Source organism: Pteronotus mesoamericanus, unplaced genomic scaffold, assembly GCF_021234165.1.
Source record: "Pteronotus mesoamericanus isolate MK-2021 breed Mesoamerican mustached bat unplaced genomic scaffold, CSHL_Meso_final contig_50, whole genome shotgun sequence".
NCBI lineage: Eukaryota > Metazoa > Chordata > Mammalia > Chiroptera > Mormoopidae > Pteronotus > Pteronotus mesoamericanus.
The window spans coordinates 9,079,082-9,098,073 of NW_026555186.1; the positions used below are offsets into that span (position 1 = coordinate 9,079,082).

An 18,992-nucleotide genomic window follows, 5' to 3' on the forward strand; every position below is an offset into this window, starting at 1 on the left:
CTAGCAGCACTTAGTTGTCTTTAACGTCATTCAAAACAATTTTGTTAGATTGTATTGTGACAGTGGTAGTATCAAGTATGAATTTAAAAAAACTTCAAAATTGGTGAATTTTTGTGTAGCCATTTTACTATTCAAGATGGAAGACAATACACAACATTTTTGGCATGCTATACTTTAGTATTTCAAGAAAGGTAAAAACACAACTGAAATGCACAAAAAGATTTGCACATTGTATGGAGAGGGTGCCGTGACTGATGAAACATGTCAAAAGTGATTTGTGAAGTTTCTTGCTGGAGATTTCTCACTAGAAAGTGCTGCATGTCCAGGTAGACCAGTTGAACTTGATAACAATCAAATCAAGGCAATTAAGAATAGTTAATGTTATACCACATGGGAGATCACCAATCCAAATCAATAAAGTTTTTGGTAAAAATGAAAAACATGTCTTTTATTTTATGGAAAAAACCATATGGACTTTTTGGCCAGCCCAGTACTTATTCATGACCAAAGAAGCCAAACTTTTGACTAAAGCAATTTCCTGAGCTACTACCTATAACCCCAAAGTATATCCCATTGAGTCCCTTAAATGTCTAAATATTGTCAGAAAAAGAAAAAGCTAATAGAGTTAAAAATGGTTGCCTATGGGAAGCAGGAATTGGGGCTAGGGCAGTGTCTTCTTTTCTACATATACTGCCAGTGCTATTTGATGTATAACTGATAGAAATAAAGTTGGCATGAAAAAGAAAAAAGACTGGAAGGAAACACCATGACATCCTATCAGGACATCTCAGGGAAGGGGGAGTGGATCATTGGCTATTTTTATTTTCTTCTTTATGCTTTCTAAATTCATAAAATTATCCATAAACTATATGATTTTTATAATAAAAATAGTATATATTCTTTTCATGTATTGGAAGGCTTAATGGAGGGTTACTTTGGTAGGATGCATTTTGGATATGCTCTGAATTGAAAAATATAATTTCTGGGGCAAAGCAGAGAACATAAGAGTGGAAGTGTGGATACGTGCTGAAGGCCTTAAGCAAGTGGGGATTAGGCATTTTGACAAAGAAGGAAGCTCAACGCAATGTAGGGGAGGTACACTGAAAGGGAGACCGCTGCTTGGCACCTGCTTCTGTGAACAAAAGTGTATAAACCCTTCTGGAAGGTAGTTGAAAAGAGCCAGGTAGAGTTGGAACCAGGAGGGCAAAGCAATGACAGTTTCAGGATCATTCAGCATTCTGAGCATGACATTTTCATCTACATAAAAGCTTCTGACCAAAGCAGGTTTGCCAAAAGACCATTTATCCCACGTTTGGGAAGGAAAGCGGGTCCTCCCATGTCAGCCTGCCTGGAGGGAACAGGAGGTGGGTCTCAATTCCCACTCCTCTCTATAAACCCTGATGATGGCCCAGAGCTCCATGGTCACTCCTGACAGTCGACAGAAGTGTTTTGTAAATTCAAGTGCTTGGAACTTGGAAACGTCAGGAAGTGAAGAATCACTCTGCCTTCCCCACTTAATAGAAGCGTGCTGTCTTTGCAGGATGGATGGTCACAATATCACTTTGTAGCCTCATCTTCAACCATCGAGAGGGATCGACAAAGACCCTACTCCTCCTCCCGCACGCCCTCCATCTCCCCTGTGCGGGTGTCTCCCAACAACCGCTCAGGTAAGAGATGCCCAGAGCCAGCCTGGCCTGATTTCCCTCCTTCCTAGCCCCTTAGCTGACCCCCACAGAAAGGAGAGCATTCCCCATTCTGATGTTTGCTGGAAATATGAAATGACTCTGTTTTCCTTTTATTGCCATGGCAACTTTGTGTTATACACAGACCCAGAACAAATCTCTAACAGATTCCTAAAAACCTCGCACAGGTGTCATGGGCATGAACTGCAGGTCGCAGACCTACATTCAGTGAGGAACAAATATAAAGAAAACTGTCAAGTGTTTGCAGATCAAGGCTTTCCATGGATGTTTTTCCAACTGAAAATAATTTGAGTTGCACTTTATTAAATATAATTGGGATGACACAGTAGGTGAGAGAGGGTGTGTTATTTCTTCATTTAGAATGACATACATTTGAACTACATCACTGAGGATTTCATTACTGATTAGCTTTTTATTATTACCTTTAAACCACTGGATAAATCATGGATAAATTCATATTATACCAAGCATAACCTTTAAGTCATTTATGTTCTTCTAATTTTGTCACCTTCTCATTGCTTTTGAACTAACATTTTTTTATTTACTTGGCGAGATATTTTACTTTTATACACTTTTTCAATCATGTGATATGTTGCCGAAGATTAGAGAAAAAAATTTAAAAATATGAGCACATTGTTTGGTAGATATGTGTCATAGGTTTTATTGTAGTTTTACTCAAAGTATACGTTTTTTAAACTTTTCTTTTGATTTCTTCATTGTGGTTCCTGTTGTGAGAAGGATGGATAAATAACAATATGTGCATATCCACACTCATGAACGCACACCCACACACACGTACACATGCCTATATAGGCTTTTATTAAAGAAATTTTCTCCCTGCTCTTCACTGCCCTTTCACTGCTGAGGAAATAATAACTGCAGGAGCTACTTACCCACAGGGTGTGATAGAGAACACACCCCAGTAGAGGCCCCTCTCCGCTGGAGAACATTTGTCATAAAGCTTTGCACCACACTGCACTGTCAGGACGATGAAGAAAATCAGAAATGAAGGGGGAATATGTGAGAGAAATAAATGACCCTCTCCTGGCCCCATGAAAGCTTATGTTTTCTAGTGTGGTCTTCCTGCTCGTCACCTTTAGTCCCACTGTAGACGAGTAAGGACCCTCATCCCACGTGACTGGAGAAACTTCTGCCTGTCTCAGAGGCACAGCAAATTATTTCCATAATTCTTAAAAAAGAGAAAGAGCAATGGGTCTGGCAAGCACAAAGATGGTGTCTTTTTAAAAGTTCTAATTGCTAAGGACCAACGATCATTAGGAAGATGACATGTTCTAATAGACTGGAAGGTGCCAGAAGGAGCAGCAGCACCCTATCAGGATGTTAACATCCCAGCCATTCAGCTAAGGTGCTGCCTGGTGTTTCCTAGGCCAGGCACATCAAAGACACCTAATAAACACTTGTTTGCATAATGTGATTTTTCCCAGAATATCACCTCCATTTACCGAGACTACTGTGTGTGAGGTCTCAGGAGATAATTACACACTTGACATAGTTTAATAAACCCCACCATCTGTACAATATTAGATTCTACTCTTTAAAGCTTTGGTCAACAGACTCCAAAATATTGTCTCTTTGTGATTGCCTGGCAGTGACTAATAAAAGGCTAGCTTTGATGCAGAAAGACCTAGAAGCAAAGGAGCAAGGGCAGGCAAGGGACTCTCCCTGGAAAGAAGGATGGAGAGCAGAAAAGAGGGGCAGCAGGTGGAGGAGGTGAGCAGGACACAGTGGAGGGTGCTCCGGGAATACACGGGCACTGGACAGAGCCCAGCCGGATTACATGGAACAAACGTGGTTTCCTTCCCTAGCTTCCCATTGGGTTTACACCCAGAGATTCTGGTCGAGCTGGTTTGGGGTGGGACTCAAGCATCTGTATTTTTAAAAGCATTCCAGGTAATTAATTCTGATGGGCAGCCCAGGATTGGAAACCTCTGAGAGTTTCAAGAGCTGAGCAGCAAGCCTCAACTTTATTGTGATAGGTTTGAGAAGTGGGCAGTGGCTTTTTCGGAGACAGGAAACTACTGAAAGCCGCCTTTGTTTACCTTCCTAGCTTTTGGCTGTGACAGCTACTGAGCACCAGCCTCTTAATCTGGTTTATTTGCACATGCAGTTCCTCACCTGGCTCAAAAGGTGCGATGCATTTCATGTTTCTGTCTCCCAGTAAGGATTTTTCTCTAGAGTAGGGATTTTCACATAGGAGGTACTGAATTTGATGAAATGAAGCACAGGTTCAGACAGTGAGAAGAGGGGCGCACTCAGGGACCGAGGTTACCCAGTGGCCTGGAGCCAGGGATCCTGCAGAGGGTGTGAAAAATAAGCTGCAGGGAGAACTGCGGCTTGACCGGGAAGGAGCATGTACGCTAGCCAGTGACAGAGGACTTTATCCTAAAAATCAGCGTTCCCTAGAGTTCCCCTAGCCTTAATAATCACCAGGTCTGCTTGTTAAATGTGGATTCCTAGGCCTATTCCCTGAACATTCAGACCCCAAAGATCCAGGCCTGAGCCTTGGAATCCCTAAGATCAGGTGAGTCTCAAGGTTAGACCAGTTTCTGATGCACTGCCCCGAGCACAGGAAGCAGGGGGAGGCTTTGAGGCAGAACTCAACTTTACTGAGCTCATACCGAGTTAGATGCAACTGACTAAGCACCAGATATGAGTGGCATCTTGAAGAGCATGGAGAACAATGGGAGGACAAGCACAGAGTGGGGCGCACGCCCAGGCAGGCACACTCTGCGCCCTCCATCACATCTCTGCAACCACAGGGCGGTTCAGTTCCTCCCTGTTCGACCCATTTTTCAAGAAAACTAAACCTCTTTTTGTTTTCTCCTTTACCTTCAAGTTCAGCCTTTTCTAGGTTCTGGGACCAGTTTGTTAAAGAATCATGGAATCCCCAGGGGACTCCTCTAATCACAGTCCATCATTGTAGAAATGGAGACACAAAGGGATGACAGAGCTCACTCTCCAGGGTCCAACAAGCAGCGAGGGGCCAGCCGAGGTGCAAGGTGTTGGGGGCACTCATCAGAAGAGCTGGAGCAGGATCCCCATCAGAAAGAAGGAGCTGTCCCCACGCCCTGCCTCCAGCCCACCCCAGCAGGCGGATCTTTGCAGGCTGGGTTATTTTGGCCCCAGAGATCACCCTGGGTGGAGAGTTCCTCCCTCTGCCTTCCTTTAGGGGACTTCGTATTTGAGTAAAACTGCATTTATTTTAATCAGAGATTTGTCAATATCAGCAATAGCTCCTTTGAAACACATCTAATTTAAAAAGGTAGGAAGATAGAAGAAAGGAAGAGAAAGAGAAAGGGAGGGAAGGAATGAGAAGAAAAGAGAAAAAAGAAAAATAAACCAAAACCAATCTCATTCTCAAAACTGTCCCAGATGCCTTGGGCAGATCATGATCCCACCAGGATGTCTCTCTGAAAAAGATGTCCCCAGGATATGGTTCTTAATTACTTGCCTTCGACATCATGTATCCCTTTAACTACGAAACACCAAATGACACAGGGTAAGGGAATGGGTAAAGGCAAGAGCCAAAGAACAAGGAAATCAACAGGTCCATGCAAACGTATTGACATATGTTGAGCCAGGTGTATTTAAGACCTTAACTGTTTGTGTGGAATCTATGCTGTGAAATGAGATTCAGAAAGTCACCCTTTTGATTTCTTTATGCAGCAAGTGCCCCAGCTTCACCTCGGGAAATGATCAGCCTCAAAGAAAGGAAAACAGACTATGAGTCCACTGGCAGCAACGCCACTTACCATGGAACGAAAGGAGAACACACTTCTAGGAAAGACACCATGACAGGTAAGCTCAGCTTTGTGTGTTTCCCCCTTGGAGCCGGTGACTTGATCTGGGACAGGGAAGAAGACTGGGACATCAGACATCAAGTTGGGCTTGACAGCTCAGCAGGACTTAGCAGCGAGCAGGTCACTTGAGAGCTTGACAGTGAAGAGCCCCAGGAACTGGAGAGGAAGAGATTAAGCCAGAGGTGTAAAAACTTAGCATCTTATTCCGGAAAATGGCGGAGAGAAAATGTCCTCTACACACGTTATCCTCAGGCTTTCATTACCTACCCCTTTTCCTCTCGCTTGCCCGGCTCGTAATATTTTCTCAGATTAGACGTCATGGTAGAGTTCTTCTTAGTTGGTATATCAAGCTTTGCCCATTAGAAATGGAGGGAAGAGAAAAAGTATAAAAAAAGAAAGGGAAAGGGAGGTGAAAGGGAAGGGAGGGATAAGGAAGCCAGCAAAGGAAGAGAATTTAAGGGAAACCCACTTCTATTGAGACATTTTTCTCCTCTTACCTCAAAACTGAACACCCAAGAAGATTCATTAGAACCAATGACCACCTGTGTTTCCCTGAGGAGGAATCGATCTTTTATGCTCCTCATCCTTCACTACCCCAATCACACCCATTCTCTCTCCTTTCTCATCAGATGGGACAATCCGGGGGCCAGAATTGGAGCCCCTCCCGTGTGCCCTGCCCAGCCTGTGTAATAGCCAGACTTGACCTTAACTCTCCTTTTATTCTGTGCGACTCTCCTAGGGGCAGGGTTTTGCCTTTCACATCCCTCATCCCCGCCCAGCTCTCCTCACTCTACCTTCTGCCCCCATTTGCCCCTACCCCGAGGACCTGGGGTTACGGGTGCAGAGGGGGTTATGCCTTGGAAACAGAGCTGCCAGGGTCATCAGGATCTCTAAGTAAGGATTCACACCCTTCTTTGCTACATGGATATAGAGACGGGTCCCTGCTGAAAACTGGCCATGCGGAACAGGGCTTTAACAGAACAGGGCCAGACTGGGCCACTCATTCAACTGGGGTGCGAAGAGCACAGCTCTAAACATACACCAAGACCATCTCATCAGAAAAATCTTAAAAGCATGGGGTGCATTTCTCTAACATTTAGGTGTAGACTTGCAGGGAAGCAGAATAGATGAAGTGAATGATTTATGAAGATTTCTCCCACACCAGAATAGCTAAGACAATGTCTCTAAGGGTAAATGGATTTACCCAGAGGCAGTGTTTCCTGAAGTAACTCCGCACGGCTACACAGGGAGAGGCATAGTCGTCAACAGATGCTCACGACCCTGCTCCTAGGTGGGCGCTCTGCCTCCAGGTACAGACCCTGCGAGTGACTGTCTCAACCTCGCTCTCGAACCGTCTCCTGAATGGGAGAACTGAGCCGTCGCATAAGACATACCTTATTATTCTCATTCACTGGCTTTTTTCCCATCAATGTCACCCCAGTTGTAGATGAGCATGAACGAAGAGAGTTGAATTTATATGCTGCGTCCCTAAAGTCAACATATTCGGCAGAGAATCTAATTTGCCCTGATTGCTCCAGAGCAGTAGGGACATCAAATTCGCCTGACCCACTCATTTTGTGATTATTATTGCCTGGGGTAGCCACCTCATGGGCAGTCTGCAATGATAAATTGAGATGATATAATTGTAAGAAAAATTGTGAAATTGACTGCATTGTTATCTAACTTTTCTCTTGAACTTTTTTGCCCAGTGGAATCATTCAGGAGGCTTTTAAATGCGGTGTTTGTGTTGAGATAGTTCCACTGGTACATGATCATGCCTGGCACACACAATAAACTAGAAATAAAACCGAGTATGTTTCTGATGTGTCGCCTTCCTAGAAAATGGTAGGGGTCTCGACAACTCCAGTATTGAGATATATGTAAATTTTCCAACTTATATAGAGGCTTAAATAGCTTTGCTCTAATTTATTTTAAAATGCAATTCAATACTACATTATCAGTCATACAGCAAGCCTAGAAGAACACTGATATCTTTATTGAATAACATGTTTATACAGGAAGGTTCCCTTAAAGCCAACAAGCACTATGTAGAAGATGGTTGTTCTTATCACACTGATGACAGTAACGATGGTGGTGATGGTGATGATCATGACGGTGGTGGTGATGGCAGTCGTGGTGGCGGGGATGGTGGCGGTGGGGATGGCGGTGGTCATGGCGGTGGCGGTGCTGCTGCTGCTGCTGCTCTTGATGGAAGAGGTAGCAGTGATGGTGGTGGTGAAGGTGGGGGTATCGGTAATGAGGGTGGTGGAGATGATGGTGTTGTGGTGAGACCGGTGGTGGCATTTGCCACTTTCTGCAGTGGTATGAATAAGTCCCCACCCACGCCTGGTGAGAGCCAGCAAATCAAATAGAAACGGAAAGGACGAGTTACCAGCCTCCGCTCTGCCACACTTCAGCAGGTGCCCATCATTCCAGCATCTACTTGCAGATCAGATTTCTTAGGACCTCCACATCAAAAGCTCTACTTTTTCTCTTTCACCAATAAATCCAGGCGACACATAAAGTTCAGTGTATTAAAAAATCTGAAAAACTGCCACTTCCTTGTTTCTAAGGCATCAGCGGATGAGGATGTCCTACCACTTCCCCCAAGGGAAACATTCTCTCTGCTGTGGGAAAAACAAGGGAAGCTCCACCCTCGAAATGCAATGATGGGGAAGCTTAAAGTGAAAGCAGTTCCTTGACTGGATGATAATCTCATCTATGAGGTCTTTCTTGGAAATACAGATCCATTTAGGTTTTTCATTCCAGGCTTCACTCCACCTACATTTTTTGGATTCATTTTCTAGCTTAGATGGAGTCTCTTAAAATGTCTCTCTCTTTAGCGCATCTTTACCATGGAGGAGCCTTCAGAAAGCCAAAGTCACCTGCCCATCCAGGCGTGCAGGACTGTTATGGCTTTTTCTTGCAGTCATAATCCCCGGGGAACATTACGTGTTCAGAAGCATGCATCACAGGAGGGCTGTGTGATCCCAGCAGCTACACAGCCTGACTTTAAAATTCACTGGGGAATTTTGCCCTCCGCTCTAAGCTTCCCAAATGCCTTTACATCAAGTGGTCTAGTCTGTTTTTGTCAGTGTTTCTCATGCCTTTGAAAGCCATTCTAATCTTTAGTATGCTGATTCAGTTGGAAACAGCTGCCTATAAAAGACGGAAAGGCATTTTTCTATGAGTCTACTCTGAGCTCCACATACAAGGACAGAGCGTTTGTGAAGATGTCTGCTTCATGTGTCTGCAAAAGACACAAGTTCAATCTCAGCTACACAGCCTCCTCTAAATGGGTGGCATGGACAGAGAGCAAGAGGAGAGAACTTCTGGGACAGACAGATTCGCTCAGCTCAGAAGCCACAGACACAACAGGCAGGAAGGCCAGGGCTATGATAGTGCATGGTCCAGCAAATAAAATTGCATTTGATTCTAACAGAAAAAAATGTTTCACCTTATTCTTGAAGTGACATTTTCCATCATCAAACTACTGCTCTGAAGGCAGGCCTTCTTAGGTTGCCTCATATTCATTCATTCAGAAAATAAAGTATACATTCTGTGAGCATCCGTCAAGGCCAGGCACTGTCCCAGATACTAGGGACACCTACAAAGGTGTTAGGGCAGACCGATCTCTGTCCTCGCAGAGCTTCTGCTCTCCTAAGTGAAGGCAGAGACACAAGATAAGCAGTAGGACAAGCTCAGCAACAAGGTACTGACACAGTGTGGAGCAGGAGGGAGAAAATAAACAAGGTAATGAAAGAGAGGGTGTTGGGTGCACAAGGTAATGAAAGAGAGGGTGTTGGGTGCACAGGGTTACTGTAACTGACAAGGTCAAGGAGAAGACATCTGGGCCAGAGCTTAACCACCAGCAAGGAGAAGCAGTCCAGAGTCTGGGGGAAGTGAGTTCCAGGGAGAAGGATCAGCAAGTACAACACCCCTGAAGCAAAATAAACTTGGCAGGCTCAAGCGAGGAAAGCGGCCCAGCACAGCCAAGGCTCCCTGAACAGGGGAAGACAAGCAGGAGATGCTGCAGAAAGTCTGGCAGAGGCCAGATCATTCAGAACCTCATAGGCCACAAGAGGGAGCTTGGCTTTTACCATAATCCAACTTGTCTAACAAGATGCTTGCTTGGCTCTTGGGAACGGGATGGACGGAGGAGCAGGGAGGGGCAGAGTACAAACTGGGCCTTCAAGGAGGAGTCTGTAGCATTGGTCCAGGCAAAGGATGGTGGTTTTCACAGTGATACAGAAACAGGAGTGATGTGTATTCAACCAGAGTCTATCTGAGTGATGTTTAAAATGGAAACTAGCCTCTCAGCCCTCACTTCCCAAGTGAAATTCCCCAAGAGGAGTTTTATTGCACAGCTATTATGTGCTCTTAGTAATAATTGCGGGTGAAATGATAGGTTACACTGACCTTGTGCCTAAAGTGGCCTGTCTCCATGACAAGAGAGATGCTGTGTCATCCTGTTTCATTATCCTGTAGATACTGGAAGCAAAAGATAAACCCCTCTTTATTACTAGAGTGTTTTATACCCCAATGAAACAAAAAAGTCTACAAAAAAGTTTTCAAAATTTTCTCTTTAATCATAACCTTGTAGTTGCTATGAAGGGATTGGTACCCAGGGCATTTCCTCTGGGCTTGTGTCATGAGCCTCCTGATTTCCAGGGGAGAGAGTGGGCAAATGAGCCTTCAGAGGCTGCTGGCAACTGGGAGAGATATCCTTTCCTTTCAACTAGACCTCAGGCTGCTCCCAAGGCCAAGTGGGGGCTCCTGTGTCTGTCTAACAGGACTCCAAAGCCACAGGCACCCAGATGCGCAGAGCGCACGCAGGTGGTGCTTCCCACCTGTCCTTCGGGCCTTAGAGAAATGACCTGTCTGAAAGATGACCAGGCGCTTCCGTGAGCTTGAATTAGACATTTCATTCTTGTCACTCTCCTGCTAAAAACAAAGCTGCTGATATAGAGTCCCACATGCTTCAGTGCAAGTGACAAGCTTTTATTATCCACCAGTTTTCACCAGAAAGGAAGGCCATAAAACTTGCAAAATGACCATCTGTTTGCGGCACCTGCCCTGACCCTGTCTGCAATCTGAACATTATCACAGGAGACTGACAAAATGTGGCGATTTCATAGAAGAACTATGCTTCTTTCTTAATATCCGTATGCAAAGTGAAGTGTTTGGGGCCAAAGAATTTCTTCCACTTGGAATGGTCCACGAAAAACCAAGATGGTTAGGGCAGGAACTTGCTTTGATAACCATTTGTCCTCCATTTGAAATTCTTGCTTTCTTTGCTAATACATCTGTTTCCCTTTGCTTTCAGCCCAAAATACTGGAATTTCAACTTTGTATAGGAATTCATATGGTGCGCCCACTGAAGACATCAAACATAACCAGGTAAAGGAGATATAGAACATTTGTGTTTATTTCCCTTCGATTTGTGCGAACTGTCCTGGAATTATATAAATAAGTTAACTTCTCTCTAGAATGCATAAAGGATAATAATTTAAAAAGTACTGTTCCCTCCTGCTTGTCCTCAGATATCACCCAGCAGCCACATGGGCATTGGCAGCCGTTAGAACACCCTCCAGTTTGAAAAGGTCTTAGATTTCACCACAACCACACTCTTTATTTCATGGCAGAAAACAAGTTTTCTACTATGATGTAAAACTAAAAGAAAGATGGAAAGCCCCAATTACACATGCGTAAGATGCTGGTTACTAGACAAATTGTCTAATTACTAGACAGGAATTAAGCAGTTCCTATCATCCAGCCATGCTCGTTCAGAAGAAAGTATTCATTATGAGCGATAGTTCCTAATAAGACAGACTCATCAACTTCAATATGAACAGCTAAATAGAATGCATTTTAAAGTGCATTGCAACTCAAAATCTAGTGAAAGAAGCAGCAGCACCAATGTCACCAGGAGCTTGTTAGACATGCAAAAGAGATTCTTTTCTGTCCCTAACCCCAACTTGTCCAAGGTCTCCAGCATCAGACTCGCATTTCTCAAGATGTCCAAGTGATTTTTGTCTCTATTCAGGTTTAATGAGCTCTGTGATAGTAGATACCTAAAGAACTGATCTAAGCTTGTGTCTCTGTGTTTTATTTGGCAAACCTTCACTGAGGCCCATTTCTCCCATGGTTTCTATGGGGCCTATAAAAGCCAAAAGGCACAGTCTTAGCTCCTTCATTGATAGAGAGCTTCATACTTTTCTCCCCCTTGGATGGTCATCATAGAAAGAATGACATTCGTTGACCCTGTTGGCTACTAATAATCATTGCCAGAATGGTCTTCTTGCTGATGAGATTCCTCTCATGCATCAGGAAAGGTGGACTGAAAAAATAAACTTGAAACCTGTTTGCTTAATCACAATCCCCAGATGAAAGTCAACATGGAAAGGCAGTGGACTGTTTTTTGAACACTTCTCAACAACCAGCAGGGCAGCATCTCCAAAAAGAAAAGAGACCCCCTTCCAGCAGGTAGAATGTCCTGTACAGAACCGTTTCCAAGGGAAGAAGGAAGACGGCATGAAAAGTATCTCCTAGACCTGAAGTTATTTTTGCTCTAATCAACCATTAACAGGAGAAAGGAGTGGTTAGAAGCATTATCCTTTTGCCCTCAATTTTCCAGTTCATGCACAGCCACCCCTGAAACATCTGGTGCTGTTTGCAACCCCCTGTTGACTTCCTGCTCCCTCCTGACACATCACTAACATCTACTCAGCCTCCTTCAATTCTAGCTGTTGCTAAAAGCAAAGAGACCAATGAATAAATAAGTCAGGAATGAGCCCTAGAACAGAGGTCACCAGGGGTGGCCTCCAGCTATTCACATGTCAACATGCCTACCCAAACATAGGGAAAAATAGAAACAAATGTATTGGAAATGCCAACTCTGTTTATGGAAATCCAACCTTTTTCTTTTAGCAAATATTAGGTACTGTGAGTGAACTGTCCCCAGCTTTTTAAGATACTTGTAGGATGTGATAGGACCCTGATTTGCTCCAAGAGTAGATTAGTCTTTAGTTGAGGTAGCTCAAGAGGAACTTGTCACCAGAATCAGCTTATTCTATACCAGCCATTTTCCCATGGAATTCTGCTCTTGTTGACAATGAAGAAACACCCCAGCATAGCCCAGAGGTCTTTGGCATCTCACAGTGTGGCTGCTGGAGGTTCCAAAGGATGGCTTGCAACCTAGATTTAGAGGACAGTCCGTAATGGTGGTAAGGGCACATTTTTTTTTCACCTAAGCCTCTTTGGAGCATTTAAGCAAATTAGAATTAATGTGTGAAGATGGCATCTCCACAGCAAGAGAGAGAACAACCTACTATAGCCTTTTTCCCAGGAGCCCTAGAATGTATTTGACTCAGCTTCAGTGTGAATATCAAGGCCCCAGGGTCTCAGGCGAATGCTGCTGAAATGGCTGGGATGGATACCAAGCTCTGTACTACTTGTCAGCCCAGGAGGAATGTTATCAGCAGGCCACCAGCAGAGCAGAGTCCTGTGGCCATCGTTCAGTGCCATCATTATTCCCTGAGCAGGTCCAGCAAAGGGGAGTAGGCAATCAGATTGTTAACTCCATTCTAGTATCAAGAAACATTTTTCAATGTCAACCAAAGAAAGTTGTTTTTTCCCTTAAAAAGTTTCCAAGGAAATCATTATACGATGCCAATGAACTTGGGGAGTAGAAAGTATTTTACTTATTTTGGACTCTGTTATTTTGGAATAAACTTTGGGTCTACTTGCAGTTCCCCTCTTGGGAAGTGAATTAAGTTTGGTCATCCTAACCATTTGAAAGGGGAGACAATATGGTCTACTCTTCCAATAGAGTAGATCTAGAGACCACCTTGTAGACATCATCTATGATTCGGATTCTCTGGGCACATGACCATGGCCTTCTGGCCATGGAATGCTTTCATTTGGGTAAATTTACTGTGCCCAAAGTGACCTCACAACCTCTCAGATGGCAAAAGGCCATCTTGAACAATTCAACCAGGAGGCATGTTCAGTTTTGGTGTCAAAACTTGGCCTCTGCTAAGTGCTCTAGTTTCCTGGGTGTCCTAGTTACCAACTAGGCCTCACAGAGTTCACCATAGTTACCAACTAGGCCTCACGGAGTTCACCAAGGCAGCTGGACAGTGACTCATATCAGAGAAGAAGTGATTCCCTGTTGGAAACTAGTTTCAGGTGGAACTCAGAATGAGACAACAGCAACTCATGGCCAAGTGAGGTAGGGGCCTGAGCAAATGCTTGAACCAGGCTTTTTATGAGCCAGTAGAAAATGAGCCGGGCTGCTGCTCAGGTGTGGTGCTCCCAATGCAACTACCTGGGACTCAAGTCTTATGTTTAGTGAATGCCAAGCTTAAGGACTCCCGGACAAAATCACCATTAGTGCGAAATAAGGTGTGTAATCCTTGGTTTCATGTTTGGAGTCAACAGGTTACAGGTTTCATTTTAAGAGTTAACTACTTAAACATTCCAAACATTCTACTGCGCTTGTACCAGTCCACTCCATCCATATAAAGAAAATGGCATATATAACTGTATACATGCAGATAGCAACAGAATTTTTGTTCATAAACTACAAACAAAGGGATGTGGTGTTTTCATTCAGATTGTTAATCATGACAACAAAACAGTATCTTGAGTTTCTAGTTGGTTTTCTCAGTCTAGAAACTAGTCTGTCCTGCTAGGTGGGCAGGACAGAAACAGTTGTTCCCCAGAAATGAGAAAACTGACATTCCAGGTGGGTAAGGTTTGCCTAAGTCACCCAGGTTGGACACAGCAAAGGCTCCAGCATGGTTCTCCTGCCTTCTTATCTCATTTTCCCTCTTCTATACCAATAGTTCTCTAATTTAACCATGAGTCAGCTAGACTGAGATGACAGAAGGAAAGAAGAAAGGAAGGGAGGGAAAATTGAGAGAGAGCTAGAGAGAGAATGAGGGAAGAGGGAAGGAGACATACATGTACATACATATACATTTATGACTATATGAAAATTAAAGAAGAACTTATTAAATATTGAATATAGTGCCTAAAGAAATAGAAACACAGTAAACTCAAGCTCCCTCCCTGTATAATTTTTCCAAACCTCCTAACTCTAACCCTTTGTGTGCTCTATGCTTGGAGAGTGGCACAGTGTTGGAGTGAAGAAGCTCAACATTAGCTCACATCTCTTCCAAGAACAGCAAAGTGCACGTTAGCTTGGTCTTAGCAACGTTTAATTGTACATGTCACAGATTAGTACCAAATGCCTTCCTCAAAGCCAGGCTCTTAGGTTAACAAACATCTACATTCTGTGGACTTTCACAGTGAGACAGAAACTTAATTCATTCAACTACCCCTAACTAGAAATGTGGCGCATACTGGATGTCAGCTGTGATGAAGCTCTCCCTTTCTTTGAAGAACAGGTTGATTACTAGTATAAATCAATTACCTATAAGAGGGAGTTTCATGTACTTGAGAGAAGAATTATGTGCAGGCCATTAGAAGCATTCATTTACACACAACGTGCTAATTACAAATCATTATCTATTAACTAAGACCAATTTCCGGAGGACGTTTCCATGCTGAACCTTAGTTAAATTAATAGGGAATTACTGAATTGGCTTGAAAGTGATCAAACTGTGTTTCTTTAAGAGTGTTTTATCACTCACATCAGACCTCCTTCCTGATTATTGCACATGAGCAGAGCCTTGTGCATGCCTGTAGGCACCAACTGTGGGACTCACCCTCACCCCACACCATGGGAGGGTCTGCTCACTTCAGGGTCATAGTCTTAGGAAGGGACCCCAGAATGGAAGGGGATAGTTAGACTACCCCCATACATGCAAATGCTAATTATCAGCCCATGAACACACTTTGTTGTCTTACTGTCCTTACAGCCATGCAGAGAGAACTAATGCTTGACTTCACATATCTCCTGTGATCCCTTTAACCTTCAAGGCCCCCTAAATCAGACAGTAACCTGCAGAGGACAGAAGTGCGAACAGGGAGCACTGAGGTGGGCTTGGGGACACTAGGCAATTCTGAAGCCTCTCCCCCCAACAAAAGCTTTCATAATGTCACAGAATTCCCAAGTTCCATCGAGTCTTAGTTGAATCAAGTTGGAAACATTTTGGTCCTCCAGAGTATATTATTCTGTACTTGGAATGGATTCTCTCTTTTTCATTACATGCTTCTCTGTGTATCTTTCTAAGGCTGTGGTACCTGTCCACTTAGGCAGGTGTGATGGAATGGCCCTACTACCAGGAAGCCTGTTCCTCAAGAGAGTTACTGATCACAGCCCTCTGCCCTGGCAAGAAGGTGCCAGAGTGATCATAAGACCATGTCCATCTTCACTGTCTCTTTGTCTGGGATTGCAACACCTAGCTATGATAGAGAAAGTGCACGAAAAATGAAAATCAACTACTGTGTTCTATAGTGCCTTGTGTATACCTCTGTAATTTAAAAAGCTTATCTAGTAAAATGGTATAACTGCTGTGGCAGTTTGGAGATTCCTCAGAAAGCTGAAGAGAATCACCACAAGATCCAGTAATGTCATTAATAATCTTTTGAAAGAAAGGACTCAGACAGATACTGGTACACCATGTTCATTGCAGCATTATTCACAATGGTCCAAAGGTGGAAACAAGCCAGGTATCCATCAACAAATGAAGGGATAAACAAATGTGGTATCTTCATATGTGGAATATTACTCAGTCTTAAAAAGGAAATCATTCTCATGCAATAACATAGATGAATTTAAGGATACTGTGCTAAGTGAAAGAACTATACACAAAAGGATAAGTATTATATGACTCCACTTATATGAGGTATCTAGGATATTCAGATTCGTAGAGAGCAGGTAGGATGGAGATTGCCATGGGCTGGAGGAGGGGGAAATGGGACATTATGCTTAATGGGGACAGGGTTTCTGTTTGGGACGATGAAAAAGTTCTAAAAATGGATGGTGGTGATAGTTACACAGCACTGTGTAGGTACTTACTGCCACTAGTTATACAGTTAAAATGGTAACTGTTAGGTATATTTTACCACAATAATAATTTTTCAAACAAGATGATCTAGAATGGGTAGCGTGTGGACCCAGGAACCAATTTTTTAAAAGAAGGGCAATCAGTAGTTGGCAGTATCGGGGACATGCGATTCCGGTGAGTGCCTGGACGACGTTCATAGCCTTGCCTTCGAGGCGGGGTGGAGTGCCGGGCCGACAGAGGAAGTGGGATGGGGGAAACAAACTGACCCAGGTGGCTCTTCTTTCCTGTGCAGGTTTCAGCACAGCCAGTCCCACAGGAGCCCAGCAGAAAAGATTACGAGACCTACCAGCCGTTTCAGAATTCCACGAGAAATTATGACGAGTCCTTCTTTGAGGACCAGGTCCACCATCGCCCTCCAGCCAGCGAGTATACCATGCACCTGGGACTCAAGTCCACCGGCAACTATGTCGACTTCTACTCAGCTGCCCGCCCCTACAGTGAACTGAACTATGAAACGAGCCACTACCCCGCCTCCCCCGACTCCTGGGTGTGAGGGGCGGGCGCACGAGGCGCTCCGGGAACAGTGCATGTGCATGCATACCACAAGACATTGCTTTTTTTTTAAATTTTCTTCCCTGCAAATTTAGTTTGTTCAAGCCTGTTCCGTAGGAAGGCTGTGATAACCAGTAAGGAAATATTAAGAACTATTTTAGAAAGCTAAATGAATCGAAAGTTAACTTGGACGTCAATAGAAAGCTAAAGTGATCCTAAAGATGACATTGTGACACCTTTCTAGATTGAGCTGTAAGGTACAAGAAGTGCTGTGCACTGAAGGTGGCTGGCGGCAGCAACAGGGGCGGTCGGGGCGTGAAGGTTACAAGCACAGAGGCAGGCAGCACAGGTCACACACTTTAGAGGGACGGCTTCTCACGCTTTGTTTACTCTCTTCATCCGTTGTGATTCTAGGCTTCCGGTTGCATTGGGGTTCCTCTGTACAGCAAGATGTTTCTTGCCTTTTGTTAATGCATTGTTGTAAAGTATTTGATGTACATTACAGATTAAAGAAGAGAAGCGCGTTGTGTATATTACACCGATGCCGCAGTGTTTCCTCATCTATGGTTCTAAATATTGCTTCAATCTCAAACTTTTGAAAGATGTATGGATTTCCAGTTTTTTTTTCTTCTTATTCTCAGTATGTTTTAACAAAAAAAAATGGGGAAAAAAAGGAATATTTAGCAGTATTGTTCGTTCTGATATGTGAACTTGTTTGTGGCAACTAAGCAAGGCATCCAGCAGTTTCTGACAATTAACATACATCATTCCACACTCCTTGTCAACAAAGTGCTTTTTCACTGCCTAAAATTTTAGATGTAGATATTTGAAATAGATTTTTTCATTTATACCAGTTTTCTTTATGATGATACAGTGTTAAAAGAAAATAAATTACAATTGATCTGTCATCCATATTTGCTAAGAATGTCTATTTCCAAGGACCTATCTTACAAAATACACATTCTTGCTCGTGTGTCTGTGCGTGTGTGGGTGTGTGTATGTCCATGTATGTATAAAAATGACCTGTGTGAGATTTTATTTTGACAGAAGCGATTTCATCTGCTGTTCATCTTTGTCTTTGGTTTTTAGTATAAATGTACATCAGTCTGTTCCTTCCGTACTCTATCTATGCTTCTGACCATCTAGTGACTCAGGATATAGGCCAGTTGAAGTGAAGTTATAGGATTTTCACACATTCACACGTTCTCCAGCACCAACTCTTTCTACAGGTCCATTTCCTTTCCTGTTTTATGCCCTCAGAACACAATAAACCATGGCCAACTCAATAATTTCACTTTGGGGCCAATTACTTGAACTATCCACAGAAAATGTAAACTGCTCGCCTTATTCCTCCCAAACTTTTTTGTTCGTGTGGCAGAGAGCAGTAGACAATGATGGATTAGATTATTGAAATTGAACTTGAAGCGAATGTTAGAATAGTGGTTAACAGAGCTAAGAAATAAGGCTAACCATTTAAAAGAACACGGGCTGTGGGTAAATTAGCTTTGCTCTTTAGATGCAAGTGACTGAGGCCAATAGGTGCCTAGTAAATGTTAACTGTTCTTGGAAAAAAAATAAAACATTAAATAACAAAAAGAAATTGGCTGCCATGTTCCTTTAAAACTTGCTCCCCTTCACTCCACATAGTTTAATTCAGCTCCAAGTCTAAAATCACTGTTTCCTTCTCCACATTTAAAAACAATCAAAAGATACTTTTGTTCATGCATATTTTTGTGAATGAAAAGCTAATTTCCAGAATACAGCAGTAGACGGAAATTTCCATATGCATTGTCCTACAAATTACCTCCACTGTTGGACCCTGTTGGGCTGTTTACCATAGGGCTCTACATTTCTGGATTTCCTCCCAGCAAAGCTTTAGTCCCTAGAGAGAGAGAAAGATGTAGCATTAAGCACAATGTTTCCACTTCATCCATGTC

At 43.3% G+C, this 18,992-nt stretch overlaps 1 protein-coding gene across 1 annotated transcript in view; it reads left to right on the top strand.

Annotated features, from left to right (window-relative positions):
- Positions 1 to 18,576, top strand: part of CTNND2 (catenin delta 2) — an 821,124-nt gene extending 802,548 nt beyond the window's left edge. Inside the window, exons 20-23 of the mRNA XM_054578328.1 lie at positions 1,541 to 1,667; positions 5,391 to 5,522; positions 10,851 to 10,924; positions 16,796 to 18,576. Coding sequence (XP_054434303.1) covers positions 1,541 to 1,667; positions 5,391 to 5,522; positions 10,851 to 10,924; positions 16,796 to 17,056 — 594 coding nt within the window. The 3' untranslated portion in view covers positions 17,057 to 18,576. The remainder of the gene's footprint in view (positions 1 to 1,540; positions 1,668 to 5,390; positions 5,523 to 10,850; positions 10,925 to 16,795) is intronic.
- Positions 18,577 to 18,992: the final 416 nt, after the last annotated feature.